The sequence below is a fragment of the Eptatretus burgeri genome, chromosome 10 (assembly GCF_056783735.1).
Source record: "Eptatretus burgeri isolate ZD-2024b chromosome 10, Ebu_testis_v1, whole genome shotgun sequence".
In the NCBI taxonomy this organism is placed as follows: domain Eukaryota; kingdom Metazoa; phylum Chordata; class Myxini; order Myxiniformes; family Myxinidae; genus Eptatretus; species Eptatretus burgeri.
The window spans coordinates 21,629,441-21,650,733 of NC_140970.1; the positions used below are offsets into that span (position 1 = coordinate 21,629,441).

The 21,293-nt window shown below is 47.3% G+C and overlaps 1 protein-coding gene across 10 annotated transcripts in view; it reads left to right on the forward strand.

The window, feature by feature from the left end:
- LOC147018063 (host cell factor 1-like) overlaps nucleotides 1-21,293 on the forward strand; it is a 139,192-nt gene that overhangs the window by 19,071 nt on the left and 98,828 nt on the right. For 9 of the 10 annotated variants that reach the window (XM_085897365.1, XM_085897367.1, XM_085897362.1 and 6 more), the window contains exon 4: nucleotides 17,643-17,851. In XM_085897365.1, the coding sequence (XP_085753491.1) occupies nucleotides 17,643-17,851 (209 nt within the window). Of the gene's footprint in view, nucleotides 1-17,642; nucleotides 17,852-19,520; nucleotides 19,564-21,293 lie in introns of those variants that run through there. The other variant, XM_085897366.1, reaches the window with a different exon arrangement.

Sequence of the window (21,293 nt, forward strand, 5' to 3'; positions counted from 1 at the left end):
GGGGTGCAGCTGTGTCACTGCGGTGCCCCATTACCAGTACACAAGACCTCATTTTGCTGACCTCTGAAGGATAACAGGCTGAGTCAACCCCACCTGGTCTTAATTCAATGGCACAACGGAGGCTTGAACTCAGGATCCCAGGATCCTCAGTCAGCCACCCAAACTGTTAAGCCACCAACACCAGACCTCTAGAGGGTGCTCATGATATACAGTCAGTGTATAAAACATCAGGAAAACCTGCTCTTTCCATGAAATTAACTGAGCAGGTGAATCCAGGTGAAAGCTCTGATCCCTTATTGATTACACCTGTTAAATCCACTTCAATCAGGGTAGATGAAGGGGAGGAGAAAGGTTAAAGAGGGATTTTTAAGCCTTAAGATGATTGTGTATATGTGCCATTCAGAGGATCAATGGGCAAGATAAAAGAAAAGATTTAAGTGCCTTTGAATGGGTTATGGTAGTCGGTGTCAGGTGTACCGGTTTGAGTGTTAAGAACTGAAATGCTGCTGGGTTTTTCATGCTCAACAGTTTCCTGTGTGTATCAAGAATGGTCCACCACCCAAAGGACATCCAGCCAACGGCAGGCCAGTGGTTGAAAATGGCTCATTGATGAAAGACCAAAGGAGGTTGACACGATTGTGCAGAGCAACAGACGGGCTCCAGTTAGTCAACTGACAGTCTAGTACATCATTGGTGCTGGAAGACCCATAAAAGGATGCAAAACTTGTCATACCTTGACGTGAATGGAGTATGGCAGCTGACGACCTCACAGAGTTCCACTTCTTTCAGCAAAAAACAAGAACATTGGTTGCATTGGGCTTGACACAACTATGGGAAGCATTGGAGTCTCCATGGGCCAACATCCCCTGTGGAACGCTTTCGACACCTTGTAGAGTCCATGCCCCGACGAATTGACGCTGTTCTGAGGGTGAAAGGGGGTGCAACTCTATCAGGAAGGTGTTCCGAATTTTTTGTACACTGAGTGTATATGCAGTGCCTTCAGAAAGTATTCACACCGCTCGACTTGTGTCCCATGTTGTTGTTACAACCTCAATTTAAAATGGATTGGATTTAAAAAATGTTGTCGCTGATTGACACAAAGTACCCCATCATGGCAAAGTGAAAACATGTTTTTAGAAACGTTTACAAAGTAATTAAAAATGAAAAGCTGAAATGTGTTGCGTCAATTGGTATTCAATCTGTTTGCAATCAGGTCAGGTATGGGAGCATGTGCCAGAACAGCGCGTCGCTGCGTCCACTTTCCGCCGGTACTCCAGGGGCCTCCGTCTGGCCATCCCCCAGGCAGATGCCAGGCCCATCCCCATCTCCTTGAGATGATGGTCAACCTGTTGCAACCATGAGGCATGTGGTCTGCCCACTGGCCTCCACTCATGAGACTCCCTCGCTGAGAGAATCTGGTGAGCAGGATCAGCATCAGGAAAACGAGCCACATATCCATACAGCCGCAACTGACGCTCACGGACTATGCAGGTAACAAATCTCATCCGAGTCTCTCTCAGCAACCGCTCGTTGGACACAAAATCCGACCAGCGATAGCCAAGGATTCTCCGAAGAGACCTGGTACCAAAGGAATTAAGTCTCCGTCTCAGATCCTTGGTCAGAGTTCAAGTCTCGCACCCATAGAGCAAGACTGGAAGTACCAAGGACCTGAAGACTCGGACTTTCGTCCTCCCGCACAGGTACCGGCAGCGCCACACCCCATGATCCAGTGAATCCATGACTCCCCAGGCCTGACCCAGATGTCTATTGACCTCTCACTCGCAGCCAGCAGAGACATGAATATCACTGCCAAGGTAAGTGAATCTCTCCACGACCTCAACATCCTCACCACAAACAGACACAGACAGGACAGCAGCATCCAAGATGTCACCGAAAGCCTGGATCTTAGTTTTGACCCAAGACACCCGTATTCCCAACGGCTCCGACTCCTCATTCAGCACCTCGAGGGCCCCCAAGAGGATGTCTAAAGTCTCCGCAAAGATGACTGCATCATCTGCAAAATCAAGGTCCGAGATCTTGACATTCCCAAACGATGCACCGCAACTTGATCTCTCCGACATCCTCCCTAGAATCCAGTCCATACAAGTGCTGAAAAGTGTGGGGGCAAGTACACATCCCTGACGAACTCCAGTAACAACTGGAAATAAGTCAGAGATGGTACCACCACACTTCACAGCACTCTCAGTACCAGAGTAGAGTTCAGACATCAGATCGATCAGTTTTGGTGGCACCCCACGAAGACCAAGAATCCTCCAGAGGACATCCCGATTCACTGAATCGAACGCTTTACAGAGATCAACATAGGCTGCAAGCAGCCCCTGCCGAAACTCTCGTCTGCGTTCGGTGAGGACACGAAGTGCAAGGATATGGTCAATCGTTGACCTCTTTGGTGTAAAGCCTGACTGCTCTGGACGCTGGTGCTCAAGCAGATGGTGGCGAACCCTATCAAGAATTATCCGAGCAAAGACCTTGCCCGGCACTGAGAGCAGCGTCACCCCTCGGTAGTTGTTGCAGTCTTGGCGATCACCCTTCCCTTTCCAGAGAGGGACAACAAGGCCCCTCTTCCAGTCATTTGGGATGATGCCTGTGTTCCAGGCAGAGCACAAAACTGCATGCAACGACACGAGTGCAGCATTTCTACCAGCCTTGAGAAGTTCGGCATGGATGCCACAGATCCCTGGAGCTTTGCCCCGTTTCAACTGGTTCACCGCAGCCCGTGTTTCCACAAGCGAAGGTGGACCACAGTTGATTCGAGGGTCAGCAACAGGGATTGTAACACCCTTGACGTCCAACTCGACAGCTGGGGGATCAGCCTGGTACAACCGCTCAAAGTAACCGGCCCAGCGGGCCTTCACTTCAGACTCCTCTGTCAAGAGCCTACCACTCTCTGCTCGAACTGCAGTGCTCCGAGGGATGGGCTTGGATGAACGTAATGCGCGAATTCCCCTGTAAGCGGGACGGGAATCACCTGTCCACAGGTGATGCTCTACCCCCTCACAGATTCCTCGCACATAGGCCTCCTTGTCCACCCTCAGTGCACGTACAGTTTTACGCCTCAGCTCCCTGAACAGCTCAGCTCTGCCATTCAGCCTGTCCCTGCGACTCTGGTCAATGGTATCCAGTGTCCCTTGAGAGACAAAATTCTTCTTTGCCCTGCGGTGAGCTCCAAGGCATCCACCAGCAACATCAAGGACGGTGGTCTTGAAGGCGCTCCACAACTCTTCAGGACCCCGCAAAGCACCCAGACCCCCCAAGTGTCCACTCAGCCTGTTCGCAAACTCCTCAGCTACTCTCTCATCCCTGAGCTTGGCAACATCCAGCCTAGGCTGGGATGGTACCATTCTCCAGGATTTAAGGTGCAGCTTTAGAGTTGCTACAACAAGCCTGTGGTCAGTATTGAGGAACTGAGCACTCCGGTAGACCCTGCAGTTCTGGATCATCCTCCAACGACCGTCAATGAGGACATGGTCAATCTCCTTTGCCACACTGACAGCATTGGAATACCAAGTCCAGCGATGAGCTTGTGGGCGCTGAAACCATGAACCAGCCACCCAAAGTCCATGACTTCTTGCAAAGTCAAGGAACTTAGTGCTCTTCTGGTTCATAGTTCCTGACCCATGGGGACCAACACACACCTCATAACCATCCCTATCAGTTCCAGTCGATGCATTGAAATCCCCCAAGACTAGAAATGTATCTCGTCTGGGGCACTGATCAACCACAGACTCGAGTGTGGCGTAGAATGCATCCTTCACGGTGAGATCACTCGCCTCATTCGGAGCATAAACAGAGACCAGGGAAATGACACCTAAGGAGTGGCGAATCCTTAATCTCATAATACGCTCGTTGACCGGTGTTACCTCAATTATCATTGGGGTCAGCTTATTGGACACAGCTACAGCAACTCCTTGGGTATGGTAACCATCAGAGCGACCAGACCAATAGTAGGTGTAACCACCCACCATTATCTCTCCGCAATCCGGTCTCCGAACCTCAGAGAGAGCTGCAATCCCGATGTCCAAACGCTTGAGCTCAGATGATAACAGAGACAGGTGATCATCCTCTCTTAGGGATAGGACATTCCAGGCACCCACCCGAAGGGACCGCCTCAGGTTAACCCAAGGAGACCGCCGTCTGGTGGACGACACCTCAGCACCACTCCGACACACTCTCCCGCAATCTGACCCAGGGATGTTACCCCGTGGTTTGCAATGACACCCCACATTGAGCTCAGGTGCATCCAATTTCTTTTGCTCATCCTTGAGATGTCTCCACAACTTGATTGGAGTCCACCTATGGCCAATTCAATTGATTGGACATGATTTAAAATTAAACACACCTTTCTATATTGGGTCCCACATTTGACAGTGCATGCCAGAGCAGAAACTCGACCATGAGCTCCAAGGAACTTCTGTGGAACTTTGCTCCATAGAGCATATAATGTATATTTGTATGTATGTATGTATAAGATTGGGACGGTTGGGATTACACATTTTTAAAGAAGGCGCTTCCAGCCAAAAGTAAAAACTCTACCAACTCCACTAATTTGAGCAAAAAAGTGAGTCGACCCGGTCTCAGTCTGTAGCCCTGAGACCAGGTCTGCTCTCGCTTTTTTGCCTAAATTAGCGGAGTGGATTGAGTTTTTACTTTTGGTTGTAAACGCCGCCTTCTTCAAAAAAACAACAAATATATGTATGTATATACAGTATATGTATGTATGTATGTGTATATATACATATATATTGTTGCGGCCACGGGTACCATGACACCAGCTTGTCACTCAGGGGGATTAATCCACGGCCGGACCTGGGGCCACCGCTCACAATTAATGTTGTGAAACAGTGGGTTGTTGTAGAACCACGAACGCCACCTAGTCAACCATGAGTTCCAGTGTCCGTCGTCTAATTATTCCATTTAACTCGAGGTCACATGGTTACCTGAGCAGGGAGCACGCCCTCGGCAAAGCACCAATGTTATCTGATGAAATTTTAATTAGGGCGGCAGAGCGTTTTAACCGCTAGTGCGTGCCGACGATTTTTTGGTCAAATCTGTGGTAATTATCTCCCAGTTTATCTCGGTTCGGAAAATGCTCGACCAATGGAAGGAAAGGACAAACACGGACGGGTTGGAAATCAACAAATAATTTATTAATAATAAAATAGATAAATAAAAAGAACTTTTTATTTGCTGAGATAAATAAAGAACGAATTTCAAAGCAAAATCAATCAAAATGCCAAGAAAGAGACAAAGAGCAGATGCTTATCAGGGGTTGACTTACTTGCAGCTAAACACAGACAAGGGTACCCAGCAGATCATTCAGGGGGAGGGGGGGGGAGAATCGTCTCGTTCACCAGAAAGTCGTCCATGAAGCGAAAAACGTCCTGAAATGCGTGCGTGCGTGCATGTCACGTCCGTCGCCAGCACCCAGCTTTGCCGTGCACCCTCTCGCGGAGCAGTCTTGAATGCCAGTCAAAGTCTGGAGGGCACCGAGATCGTCCGTCATGGGTTTAGACCCTAGTGTTGTTGGTAACTGACCTGTTCCTCACTTGGCGGCGCTGCTCACACCCACACGCGCATCACACGCTCGCTTGTCCAAGCACTGGGAAGGACGAATTGTTTTGTCGGCACTGGTCAGACACCCGCTTCTTGCTCGCTTCTCTCGCCCTTTGCTTTTACCTCTTCTTTCACTTTTTCTTTTTCCTCTTTCGCTTTCTCTCCTCACGCTTTTCTCTCCTCACGCTTTTCTCTCCTCACGCTTTTCTCTCCTCACGCTTTTCTCTCCTCACGCTTTTCTCTCCTCACGCTTTTCTCTCCTCACGCTTTTCTCTCCTCACGCTTTTCTCTCCTCACGCTTTTCTCTCCTCACGCTTTTCTCTCCTCACGCTTTTTCTCTTCAGAACGTACCTCTCGCTCGTTTCTATATCCCCGGGCCGTCTCCGCAGGGTGCCGTCCGCCCCACTGGCGTACGTGCGTTTACCATGACGACCCGTGCGCTCCCAAAAAAGGCAGGCGTCGGAGCTCACGATAGATTTCCGCTGAGGAAGAATGGGGGCGGGCTTCAGAGCTCGTGAAAGAAATGTGTGTAAACATGTCCGTCGTAAAGATAATAGCTTCCCATAAGAGAGGGGATCTATCCTTTACCCTTCTGAACGCATCACATTTAAGATCCCATTCGACATGGGGATGGGGCTAATCTGAACATGCATTTAAGGAAATAACTGTCTGAGGACCTGGATGTGTGGTTGCATTCATCAGACTGGATTCTAAAATCCATAACAATATATATATATATATATATATATATATATATATATATATATTTTTTTTTTTTTGTTGTTGTTGCGGGGTTGGGTGAGACGACCACTTGCTACGTCGATTCCCACCAGACTCCCTGGAATTGTAGGCCGTCGCTCACGGATAATTCCATGATGCGGCGGGCCGCTTAACCGACCGTGGACGCCAATACCTCAACCGCGTGGTGTTGGGTCCTCCTGTCTAGAATCAAGTTACCTCATTAACCACGCGGTTTCGACTACCGGGGAACCACGCCCTCAGTATGCCTTACCCGAACCGGATCACTCTACCAACTACCGACTACCTTTCCGGATCGGATGCAGTAGAGCGGCACTGCCAAGGACGTACCGGCTCGAAGGAATGGATTATCGGAAATAAAAACCCGGTTAAACTCGGATTCGAACCATGCTGGACCAATGGAGGTAAAGACAAAGGCGAGCTGGGAACATTTCTACAATTATTATTTAATTACAATAAGCAAGGAAAAGCATGTGGCAAACAAAAGGTTTATTGGGGATGTAATCCAGGGAAAGATGAGAGAGGTGTGGGGTGCGACAGTTATTCAAGCAACTTACAAAAGCAGACACAGTGCAGACTTGACGCGAGATTAATAAAAGCAATAACAATCACAGCAATGAAGATCTTGTACTGGCTTATCTAATGGACAGGTGCCAACACACTCAGACATACACTCAGACAAAATAAACCCCATGAAAGGCAAAGGACTTTTGCAGCCAGGGAGGGAGTTGAGGTCACAGTTTTTGGTACTTGAGCGTGTTGGGGGAAGGGATGCTTGGTGTGGCATCCGACAAAAGCTGTGCAGTTCGGTCCACAGCTGCACGTGTGGTAATCGTGTCTGCAGCAGGAGCTTGAGTGGAGGAGAGCGGAGTCTATAATGGCGAGAGTTGAGCAGTAGGAGGACCAGACAAGAGGCTTGGTCGAAGTCGTGTCAGTGGGGACGAGGCTGGCACAAAGTGACTCGGCTGGCCGTCGAGGTGAGACGTAAGCAGAGCCAAGCAGCCGGAACACCTTTGCAACAACTCATTCAATTCCCTTTCGCACTTCTCCTTCCAAAGCCTCCCACAACAACAACAACCTTCCCATCCAACGACAACCTTCCCATTCAACTCAATACCTTCGCATCGAACAACTCTGACCGACTTCTTCCTTTCCATCCACCCCAGCTTCGCCCCAACTCTGAGGATTGCTCAGTACTTTATAGATCACGGAGCTCGGGGAGGAGCCATGGCGAAACTGACGTCATCGTCCAATCCGAGCATCCCGATTGGACCGGGCCTTCATGTGGTCCGCCTTTCTGGGCGAGGTTTCAGCCAGACGCGAGTTTGGCCTGACCACACCGCGCGTGTCTGGGTTTGGGAAGGTGGATGCCGATGTGGCTTCCATAGCGAACGTCGGGATTTTGCCTTTGAAAACGAGTCCCTGGATAGACGGTGGTACACTGTGGCCAGCAAAAAGAGGGAAGCAAGCGAGACGAATTTACCTCAGAAAAAGGAGGGAATAAAATAAAAGGAGAAAAATGATTTATTAATCCTAACTAATAGCCCATCACAACGCACTCCCCTGCTGTCCTGCTAGACAAAAGGTGGGGCTCTATCTGCATTTATATTAATGGAATAACTGACTCAGGACAACTCTCTGTTGTATGCATATGGTTCCGAGAACCTTAACTATATATATATATATATATATATATATATATATATATATATATATATATATATATATATATATATATATATATATATATATATTGTTGTGAATTCGCGCCCGCCGGCGTGTGATCGGCCGCTCTACTCGAATGGCGGCCGCCTCGCCCACCGGAACAGACAATTCTGTCGTGACCCTCTCGGAACAACGCCGGGAGCTAGTCACGGGTGGGGGTTTAACCCTACCACGACCGTGCCAATTGCCCACCCGCGCAGGATAGGGTTGCTCGCCAAATTCGATCTACCTAAGTACCTGCGCGGATGGTCGACTGGGCGATCGTACCTCGCCGCAGGCCGACTCCGGACACGAACCACTTTAGCGGTCCGTTCCGTGCTATCGGGATTACCGAGCGGTGTTATCGTCGGCCTCGATGGTTCCGATTAATTATCGGGCGTTTTAAGCCCACTACGAACCCTTTTACGTGAAGCAGGATGGAGGGTCAATAAAGAAAAAATGAAGCGAAACGGGAAAACAGTTCACACAATGCACATTTATTACACGACACACGGAAAGCACACATATACAGCCAAATAGTCAGAATGCACCTATATCAGGAAAACCAAAGAAACAACGATGCAGAGTTACAACCGAATACGCGTACACACGGCAACACTTACAAAGTTCTACTTTACAAGACACGGCGCCGACACACATTTACTCAAAAGCAAAGGAAAGAAGCCACCCTCATAGACAAGGGGGCAGATGGGCCTGTAGGCCAATATGTGCGCGGGACCTGAAGGAGCGGCCAGGTCCGCGAGACCGGGTGGGTCCTACCCGCGTCCTCGTGGCGCGTTGGCGGACGAGCCGCAGACATGGCCTCGTGGCTGTGCCCCGACTCCGTGCTCCTTCACGGGTTTCGTTGGCACTACGTTTGGAGTGGGGTGGGAACGGGGTCCCCTTTGTTGCACTAACTCAGCGCGGGGGAAAAGGGGGAATTGTTGATGCTCTGGGAAAGGGAGAATGGCTGGCTTAGGTCCCGTGACGAGCGATCTCCCACCGCGACCTCGTCGCCGACCGCCGTCCTTCTCGCCTCGGACCCGAGCTCCTTGGCCTCTTCCCCCAACTCTCCTCAGCTGACTGCAGAACCCAACTCGATGCCTTCGCCACCCGACTCCACTCTCTGCCACACTCCGCCGCTGCCACACTCCGCCCGATGACTCTCTTACCAAAACTCTCACGCTCTGCAAAACTCTCTGCCCAAAACTCTCTGCTCCCAAAACTGACTCTGCCACGATTCGCCTTGCGCTCGGCATTTTATAGGCCGGTAGGAGAAACAATATGCAAATTTCCGGATCAGGATGAGCTCTGGGGCGGAGCCACGCTCGCCCATTGGAAGGAGGAAAAGTGGGCGTGAACCTTCCCTGATCCTAGAATTTGCATATTTCGATTTCACACAGACGTGCCTGGAGGCGGGGCCAAGCCGCTCCGCGCTTGCTTATTGGACGGATCAGAAGTGGGCGTGTAGCATTCTTGATCCGAATTCTCCCTCGGAAAGGCCGCTATTTGGACTCGTGGCTCGGTGCGTATTGCTTGAACGAGCCCAAGACAGCCCGACGCTCAGTGTTCACAGGTGGTGCGGGAATGGCCGTAGAAGGAGAGAGGTCAGGGTGGTGGGGGTTTTTTGGTGGTGGTTTGATGGTTATGGCGGTTCAAAATAAAGATAGAACAGAAAAACGGCTATCTCAAAGCGTCACAGCCCGAATGAATCACATAAATTCCCTCTAAACAACGGGTTTGGGGCTAACTACACAGGTACTTAGAGTTATCTCACCTACGGGCCCTGAATGGTGGTTTGCGAATTTCCACAACCGTAACACTACCCCCTCCCCTTTTTACAGACTCGTCCCGAGTCGTCAAATTCTCGTGTGCCATCATGTGTAGTTCTCCCCTCGTACGTTTTACCTACGGATCCCTGAGTGCGACATTCATGGTATTCGTGTCCCCAAAATAAATAACCTGAGGGCTGAGTAACTAACTAAACAAACCCACTCACACGGACGACTTAAATAAAATTGCCGGCGCTAGACAGACATGCCGGGAGCGCACTCATATTTACAGTACATCTTAACTTACAAATTTTACACGAAACCATGGCCCAGGATCAATGGACTCTGCAAAGAGAAAAGCAGTTAGCAGGGAGCCAGGCTGCTCGCATGCAGTCTCTGGCTCATGCAATGCAGGTGGCAGGGAACGTGGCCGGCTGCTCACACGCAGTCCTAGGCCTCCCCCTTTTACATTGAACCCATTGAACAACGGCGCATGGGCTGCGCAAATGCAGTCTCCTTGTGCGGCTGCCTACAGGCCACTTGGAAGGCGGGCTCGGACCTACCCTACGGTCTCCCTCCCAACCTATCGCCTTTGCCTGTCACTGTCCATACCCACTCCCTTTATTTGTAAAACCCAATTTATCCCCAATTAATTAAAAAAAAATTCTTTTTATTTCTATACCTCCCACTATAATTCGTCCCCTAACCCCCTTTATCGTCCTTTTTTGGCTAACCTATCGTCCCCCAGCCTACTCCCAACCCCTGCGTTCCCTTCCCGGAGGGGAATGAGGGAGGGCTAGCGTCCTGCGTCGAGGCCCAACTCAAGCCTCAAGATGGCCTCCCCAGACTTCAGCGATCTAACCCAAAGTGGGTCCAGCGGCCCACAACGAGAGCGAAGGGATGGATGGTGCGGAGAGGTACATCTCCTCATCTACCCTAACCATTATCTCTTTAACTACCCCTGGGCTTTCAACAAGCGCCTCGCGCTTAAACTATTGGTTCTAACAACCCAGATTCCCGTCGCCTGTGTTGGTGTCCTCACAATTTCGGGCCTCGCCCCCCCCCCAATTTTCTTCCCGTGCCCTCACACGGTCTCATGGCTGGGACGCGTGGCTCCCCTTGGCAGGCATGACCCTCTGCCGATTCTCCAGCAATGGCACCCCTGGGCACTACACTGCCTCCGAGCCTACCAGCTCCCTAAACATGGGGGTGTGCCCCCCATGGCAACTCCCCTGAAACGCTTACGTAGCAGGCTGGCTTCCCGGGCCCCTTTCCGAGGGTCACCCGTGCCCACAACACTGCCCACGCGGCTAATGGCGCCCGGGCCCCCGCACCATGCGGGCGCACCCGTGCCGACTACGCTATCCCGGCCCCCCATGGGCCCTTGGCCTACCGCGGCTGACTAGCCCGGTGCCCGGGGTCCCCACTCAGCGATACTCACCTTTCGCAGCCACGCTCCCAGCCCGTCAACAGGGCTCCTGCACCCCTCCAAATGGGTATCGAGCCTACACTCCCACCAACATCAAAGCGACTTCCATTTTTGTTAATTTAACTAACCCACTAACTCACTTTACACTGACCCCGGGGTCCCTTGGGCGGGAGTCACTCCTCCCCCCAATCACTCATCGCACTATGCATTCCACATTCGCTCCATTCACACAGACCCGCTGGCCTCATTCACTCACCAAGCACATGTACTCACCTCACAACTCTTCAACACACACACCTCTGAATTCTGCCATCCTTCTTACTACCTCCCCTAACTACCTCGTGCTCCCACGTGGTCCCTTAAACTACAGCCCGTTCCATTTAACACTACGTAGCTAAGCTACGTCCCCACTACACATCCACAGTCTGTCTCTGTCCTCAAAATTATTCCCATCTATCCATTTCATAACCTAAAGCTCACTACAATCCCTCTACCTAATCCATTCCACGGGCTCCATGAGGACTTACCCCTGCCCCATGAAGCCGGTCTAGCTAAGCTAACCCTTCCCCCTAATTCGTGTCATCCTGTGCCCTGGCCAGGGGGTCTTCTACCCCTTGCCCGGGGAATCCTGTTCACACGAAAGCGAGGCTTGATTTTTTTTTATTTTAATTTTTTTATTGTGCAGCACCAGCGCGGCAACTCGCAACCTGCACGGCAATTCACAGCCGCGCACCTTTAGGCGTGACTTCATGGCAGCTGTTCGCTTCCCTCGTCCCTCTTGGACGGTACCATCCGGTAGGGATTCACCCTCCTGCCGGATTCCAACCACACACGCAGCCATGACGTCACCCTGCGCATAAAAAACACAAGCCTCACGTCTCGAGGGGTTCCCCACGTGAACACATGTGCTCTGCCCATTGGAGCTTAACACACACGCTCGCGTGGAGAACCCGTCCGGTCGAAATCCGTTATCCTGCCTAAACTTTGTCCGTCCACGGGATCGGCAACATCCACCGCTGGCGTTTCCGGACCGGGCTTCACTCCGGCAAGCGAGCACGTGGCGGCCTCGTGCGTTGCACAGCACGGACCTCGCGCTCGCTGCTGTGTAAACCTGGCACGGTCCCCACAATAGCTACAGCCGCTACTCGGCCTTCTTTCCTCTGTCGCAGTCTACGTCGCCATTCAAACCACGCACACCTGCGTGTTACGACGCTCAGACTCCACTCCATCACATTCACACCGGGAGACGCGGCTGCATGCTCACACATGCCGACCGACATCTCCCTCACATACCGCTCTCTCTCACACACATTGTCTCTCTCGCACTCGGCCGCTCACTCGCACACGCGGTGACATTCACACACGGCATGCTGGGAAGCACGCACTTCGGCCCACTCGCAGCCTTGCGCACCATTTTACTCACACACAGGGTCGCTTCCACACACGGGGGCGCACTCACACCTTGCACCACACACACCGGGACAACCACACTGGGGACTCGCGTCCCCACAAGGGGTTCCGGGGCCTCTATACCCCCCAAGCTCTCTGTGCACCTGTCCACAGCACCTGTCCCCTCAACTCCGCGAAGCACGACCGAACCCACCTGGTCGTGACTCGCTTCAAGGGGGCATACTCCTTCCCCTCGTTCTTGGAGGTTGCTAGCCAACTGCTCGCACCGGGTCCCTACACGTTCTGCGAGCTCAACCCATTATCCTCCACTACCTCTGTGTGTGTGTACTCATCTTCAATCCCGTCCAATTCACCCTCTATCTCCCGTGTCTCTATTATTTCCGTGTCTTCCCTTGTTATCTCCCTTGTCTCAACTATTATTTCTTTTCTCGTCACCTCGTGTCTAGTCTCACACGTTTCGGTCTCCCCACTTAGTTTTTCCCTCCGTGTCACCGTCACTTTCTCCGTCGTTGTTACCTCCACGTGTCTCGTCTCACACGTCCCCCGAATTAATTTATCCTCACCCGCCTCCCTTGCGGGCCTGACAACCGTTGCACCCCTCCCAACTCGTTCGCTCCCACACTTGGCGTCGCCATTTTGAGCTCCCCGGTTATTGCCTTCATGCCCGCCTGCAGGCTTCGGCCCATCTTCTGCGTCTCACCCTGCATTTCCCTCATTTCAGGATGAGCTCGGGGGCGGAGCCACTTTGGACGGAGGAAAAGTGGGCGTGAACCTCCCCTGATCCTAGAATTTGCAAATTTCGATTTCACACGGACGCGCCTGGAGGTGGGGCCAAGCCGCTCCGCGCTTGCTGATTGGACGGATCAGAAGTGGGCGTGTAGCATTCTTGATCCGAATTCTCCCTCGGAAAGGCCGCTATTTGGACTCGTGGCTCGGTGCGTATCGCTTGAACGAGCCCAAGACAGCCCGACGCTCAGTGTTCACAGGTGGTGCGGGAATGGCCGTAGAAGGAGAGAGGTGAGGTTGGTGGAGGGTTTTTGGTGGTGGTTTGATGGTTCTGGTGGTTCAAAATAGAGATAGAACAGAAAAACGGCTATCTCAAAGCGTCGCAGCCCGAATGAATCACATAAATTCCCTCTAAACAATGGGTTTGGGGCTAACTACACATGTACTTAGAGTTATCTCACCTCCGCGCCCTGAATCGTGGTTTGCGAATTTCCACAGCCGTAACAATATATATATATATATATATATATATATATATATATATATATATATATATATATATATATATATATATATATATATATATATATATATATATATATATATATATATAGTTGTGGTTCTACAAAACTGCATGCCTCTTAGGCAATGGCACCCAACATACAGTGATCCCCAGGCAGTTATTTTGTTAGTCTTCATGCAGTTAGACCTCCCCTCATGTCTACTGGGTTAACGGGATGAAGTGCGTTGCATGGGTCTTAGAGTTAGGTCTATTAACTATCTCTTTCTCTGATTCTGATTTCTACTCCAACCCTTTCCTTTTAGCCATGGTACAAAACAAGCAAGCAAGCACACACACCATTCAAAATGCCATTTAATAATAAGCACACCACCATGCCTCCTGTGGCTTGGAACCACCACACTCCCTCCATTAAACATGACACACAATACCACACGGGCATCGTGCACCATTATTTCATTCAAATCTGTGCACCAATTTCCAACCGGCATCTCACCTTGCTTCACACCTCGCTCACCAAACCTCACCATTTCGACCACAAACGCCTCCCGCACATGGGAAAAATATTCCCACACCAACTCGTACCATTGCATCACTACAATTTGCCACTGTACAAAATAGTACTGCATGACTCAGACGTCCTCAGGACCGTGTGATGCGGGGCTGAGCAACAGATGTGAATAGCTCGACCGCATCTCACAGGGATGTCCCGGGTGGCCGCGCAGAATTTATACGACCCTCATCCAATCGCCAGACCATGGCAAGACAGGTTGTGAGGAGTGATCACGGGAAGGACAATCTGGGAGCTTGGTACGGGGCCCAGGTGTGCATTTTGGCTCATTAGAGGGGCCCGTTGGTGGCGGGAAAGTCTGTTGCTATTCGGTATTCCGACTGCACTGAGCACGTTCAGGTCAGGGTGCCGGCTTGAGGAGCATGCCCTATGTTGAGTCAGGAGCTCTGAACCGTGTTGAACTGGATGGGCAACTGAGACAGTTCTGACCCCAGAGCCTGGAAGGGCGTGGCTCGGGCTGCTGTGGCCCAATAGAGGAGCGGGATTCAGGTCACAGCGCTTCACTTTCGGGTCATGACTCCACCCTTTGCCCAGGGCTTATAAAAGGAGGTCTCTTCTCTGCTCCTCTGGTCTTCGTGGGCTTCACTTCGTTGCTTGCTCTTCATTGCCGCCTCTTTGCTGGCTTTTCACTCGCTGTTGGTGTACGATTGCGAGGACGTGCTTCTTCTTGAGGGCCTTGTCCGGGCCGACTGCTGAGACTCCCGGCTGGGCTGTTAACGTTTCGCCACCCCCGTGCAGCCAGATGGACCAGTGCGGAGCGCACGTTGCCGCGAGCACCAGCAAAGTGACTAAGCCAGAGATAACTCACCTCATCTCGAGGTGGGAACACTCAGGCAGAGCGTCCCATGGAGGTTCACGCTACACAAACAGACCATCACACGGCTCGGTTAATCTTTTGCCTCACGCATCTTCTCTCCTCTCTCTATCCACCCCTCTATCCCGTCTCCTTTGGACGCACAAAAGAGCATCATTACTGACTCACAATCCCATTTTCTTCTGGCACCATACCGCACGTGCCACATTGCACAACACCACATCTCTCACTCCCATACCTTAGACACTACCAGTATTGCTCCCTCCTACCTCTCCCTAAGCGTATCGGGTTGCATTGGTCTATCGACCGCGCCAGGAATTTGGAGGCCGTTTATCCTAATCTGCTCTCTTTCTCTCTGGGCTATATCTAATTGTGTGTGTGTGTGTGTGTGTGTGTGTGTGTGTGTGTGTGTGTGTGTGTGTGTGTGTGTGTGTGTGTGTGTGTGTGTGTGTGACGCCTGTCCTAGTTTAAGTTAAGATTGTAGAAGTTATAACGGAATAAGTCTGCTTTGGTAACATTGCTCGCCTTTTGCTGCACCCCACAAATTCCTTGCTGTCCCTGCTGTACATACCGATAAACCCAATTTACTGTGCCACATACCTTTCCTCGCCATTGTAAATAAATGCCATTGATCCAGCATTGTCCGAACATAGATAGACTGGGAGGTAATTCCCAAACGAATTAACCTGTCACAGTCGGCATGCACCAGTGGTTCATGCTCGGCCGCCCTAATTAAGATCTAATCAAGATAAAATTGGTGCATTACCGAGGGTGTGCTCCCCATTCAGGAAGCCATGTGACCTCGAGTTAGACGGTGGACACGAACTCGTGGTTAAATAGCATTTGTGGTTGCAAAGCAACCCACCGCATCACGAAGTTAATTGTGAGTGGTGGCCACAGGTCTGGCTCTTCCGAGGAGAAACGGGGTTTAAACCCCTCACAATACGCTCGGTATCCATGGCCGTAACTATATATATATATATATATATATATATATATATATATATATATATATATATATATATATATATATATATATATATATATATATATATATATGTATGTATGTATGTATGTATATGTATGTCTATATATATATATATGTATATGTATGTGTATATATATATATATGTATATGTATGTGTATATATGTATATATATATATATATATATATATATATATATATATATATATATATATATATATATATATGTGTGTGTGTGTGTGTGTGTGTGTGTGTATATATATGTATATGTATATATATATATATATATATATATATATATATATATATATATATATATATATATATATATATATATATATATATATATATATATATATATATATATATATATATATATATATATATATATATATATATGTATATATATATATATATATATATATATATATATATATATATATATATATATATATATATATATATATATATATTACACACAACACACACACACGGTCTCTTGCATGTCCTGTGTTCTTGAAAATCATAATCTTGCGTGTGTTTACAATCAAAACGTTTTAAATCCTTTTTTTGAAGTTTGTATTCATTCACCTGGAAATTAATTGTAGCAATGCCTTCATTCTGCTTATTAATAGTTTTGTGGTTGGTGCTGCCCATAGCCACTTATTCAGACTTGAGATTATCTTTTCACACAATTAAGGTGAGTACAGCAGAACTTGACCAGTGAATTCAGAAGGCAGTAAGAAGAATTTGCCAGGATTCCCAGCACCAGACTTTGGATGAATTATGTGTACATTTCTAATTTAAAAAATATGAACTGCATTTTGCTTTCCATAGTAATTGACTCAGCCCTGATAAGATAAATGAATCCCCAACAGCCTCTTGCATTCTTTGTTTTTACGTCATTGCATTGTGAATGATTTTCCCCTAACTTGGAGATTTGAAAAAAAGCAAAATTAATACAAAACAACCAAACTCGTTGAATGGAGTTTGGGGTGGTGGTGATAAAATTTACATTTTCAGCGATTTGAATCTTTGGCATACTTGGCGGTCAATACAAATTTAAATTGAAGTTTGCAATTCTACTTTATTTCTTTGAGTGGATGTCATTGTTCACATAGTTGACCCCAAACCTGACCTCTCAATGCTCTCTTCTTCCAATAGATACTATCAAATGTTTAAAATCAACAAGTTCGTGCTATCAGATGAGACAACTTCTTTAACACAACCTTATAAGGACAGCCTTCTGTAAGATACAGTACCAATTTAGAAAAAGTATAAGTCATTGGGGTTGGCTTTTTCCTTTTCATTCATCACTGTCAACATTCTCATCAAAAGTTATCCTTTTGGCTCTTCTTTCTCCTTCTGTCACCCAAGCTACCTCAATGACCTTTACGTGTTGGATCTGAACCCGGGTTCATCTGGCCTGGCTTGGGAAATCCCAGAGACGCGAGGTGGTATGCCACCTCCTCGGGAGTCACACACTGCTGTGACGCACACACAACCCGGCGGCCTACACCCCAGGCTCATCATCTATGGTGGCATGAGCGGTTGTCGCCTTGGAGATCTTTGGTCTCTCGATATCGGTATGGCGTGTCCCACTGCTCCAACATATTAACATGAACCACTTTTGCTTTTTGAATATCCTGGTCAGTTACCATTGTATGCACTGAGGGCTCTGGTACACGAGGTTTAAATATTGGTATGTCACTTTCTCACTTCTCGTATGTCCAAGTCCCCTGCGCTTGTAATCCATCATTATACACTTATAGAATTAGGTGGGAGATTTGAACCCCTTTTGAATATAGGATAGGAAGACAATAATATCCAAATAAATGGGGGGAAAAATTCAAGAAAGTTGTGCAGTCATGCGCCAATTAACGACGGGGTTACGTTCTGAGAAACGCGTCGTTAAGCGACGTCATCGTTGTGATTTTCGTTTTTTTTTTTTGTTTTTTTGTTTTCGTTTTCAAACATCGTACTTGCACAAACCTAGACACCTATTGCTCCTCGGATACAAACCTGTACAGCATGTTACTGTACTGAATACTGTTGGCAATTGTAACACACATCCAAGAGAGACAGAAGACACGTTAGTTTTACCTTTGTGCAGTTCATGAATGCCATCGGTGTTGTTAGCAGCAGCTTACAATCTCCTCTCGCATCGATTATAGAAAGGTGAATAAATAGCGTTTGGATTTTATAAATACGTAATCATTGCATCGATGTTATAATTTAAAAATGAAGAAACAAACACCTGTCAATTGTGATATATATATATATATATATATATATATATATATATATATATATATATATATATATATATATATATATATATATATATATATATTTTTTTTTTTTTAGGAACAGTGCGATTGTTTTAACAACATAAAAAGCTTCACTGAAATAAATTTGTGTTTTAATTTCGACTAACAACAACGATTTATTCGCGGAATTCTTCAATTCAAAGGTAATTTACTTGCGAGAAGGTAAACATGCAAACATTGGTTCAGTTTGAAAGCCGATTTCCTTGAATCCGATTTAGTACGACCCTGCTTTTTTCGCGGTGACATTTTATGGACCTCAACGATCGCATTGTAACAGGGCCACACTGTCGTTTATTATCATTATGAAGTATTATGCACTGTACAATGTACATAATTGTACGTGCTATTTTTATACGACTGGCAGCGCTACGTCGGCTACATCACTCGGCGATAGGAATTTTTCAGCCACATTTTTTTTTTTCAGAGCTGGCAGATCCGTCGTATATGCGATCTGTCATTGCCCGGAACATCGTTAAGCGGCGCATGACTGTAATTGAAATGTTAAAAGAAGTCCAGGTATATATAAAGGTGAACACTCTGTGGCGAAGTAAGAAACTTGAGTTTATAGTTGAACACTATGGAAAAGTAGTGAGACAAGTTGAAGACAGAAAGAAAAGTAAATTCCTACCTCTATCAATTGCAAAGAAGATAGAAATAATTTCTGGACAACAAAGCAAAATAAATTGAAGAGGCAAGTGGAGGACATGAAAGTATAATAATGTTTGAAACTATGTAATTTTTTTAAAGGAGAACCCAAACACAATTTTATTTTTTATTGAAAATCATTAATCACGGTCTAATTCTGATCATTGGTCTTTTGAAGAAATGGAGACAAAAATTTGTCATGAAAATGCTTTCGTGGCAATTGTGGAGCAATATCGTTTTGAGCCTGATGCGAGAAATTCAGAGGAAGAAGGTGGAAGTGTTGGTGAAGATGAAAACGCTAGTCGCATGTAAACGACAGATTGGTAGGTTTTGTTTTTCTGTTCAATTCACGGGTTATAAGAGAGGGATTTTGTATTAATTGATAACTCGGTTTATGTACTACTTGAACATAAATACCCGTCATCGCCCAACAGCCAACACCACCCAGTCACACTCTGACACCACGACCAAAATGAGTGACAAATACTTTGTCCCACTGTCACAGGCTGACCAGGTGTCTTGTATGTTACAGGATCGTTCTGTTTCACACTTTCCATGGATGCCATTTGTATCCATGCCCGTGCCATGTCCCACTGTCGTGTCTGTGAGGTGTCAATGTCCTGCCCTAGTGGTGTGGTGAGGGGTGCTCGGGGATAAGGGGGATGTGGTGGTGGTGGGTATTGAGGGTGGAGTGGTGCTGGGAGTCCGGGGGTAAAGAGGGGGTGACCCTGAAAGTTTCAGACTCCTTAGTCCAAATCCTCTCAGTCAAAGATGATATACATACATACGTACATACATACCGTCTTTCCACTATAGATAAATGGTGATGTATATATATATATATATATATATATATATATATATATATATATATATATATATATATATATATATATATATATATATATATTTGTTGTTTTGGTTTTTTTTAACCTCTGTATGCTTTTGAGCTTGGAACATTTTTTTTTAAACGTGGCATTTAAAAAAAAAAAAATGTTCCGAGCACAAAAGCAAGCATTTTCTAGGCCTGTCCAATTTCTGGCACCTTCGGATGTTTCGACCATTGGTGTAGCATGAAACCAAATCGGTTTGTATCACTATACAAGCACCAAGGACGCATTGACTCAGCATGTTTGTAGAAATTAGAAAATTATTCACCGTTTGAGTAAAATCGTACCACAATTTAACCCTACATAGGGCGGATATGGTGGTCTTCTTCCTGTTGCTACGTCACGGCTTATCGTGAAGAAGGAGGTTTCGACTTTTAATCAACAAATTACTGACTTTATAATTCGGAAATCGTAAAAAGACACATCATATCAATTTTGTAGGGTATCAAGGCATACATTAGTGTTGAGGTAGGTGGCCTTAGCGTTTGGGTTCCCCTTTAAGGAAATGCTCTAAAACTCTGTTCTTCATTGCACAGCCGCTGGTGGCATAAAGTGCGGCCCCTGACGCGCCGCTGATCATACACAAATGTGAAAACACCCCATCATAATCTTCCATAAATGCTATCAAATTGACCCAATGGTTACAAATGAATGTTCCACCACAAAGCATAAAAGTAACATCATTACATCAGTTCGTGACAATCCTGAAAATAACTCTGAATAACAAAACTTCACACCTTGGTCCTTGAAATGTGACCCTTTACCGAAATGCAGGTGGATACTTCAAGTCATTGGAGGACTGTTCCACATTCTGAAAACCACAAATTGAGATTACATCCAACAAGTATTAACCTAGATCAATGAGTGTTAAATTAGTTCAAGAGGGGACAGCCCTCATATTGTTACAAATCTGGAAGCTTACTGCACTCAACATTCAGAGTCCCTAAAGAACAGTTATATCGGTAAGTATGTGTTTATAGTTAGGGCTCCCTACCTGTGTCTAATGGGTAATTAAATGTTCATGTGCTGTGGAGTTATTTTGATAGTCAGGGTTTTCTTTTATTTTTACACCACCAACATCAACTACAACAACACCAGCATCACCCTCAACTTCACCTCGCTCTGACCGACGCCATTGCCTACGTGTGTGTCAGCACGTATGT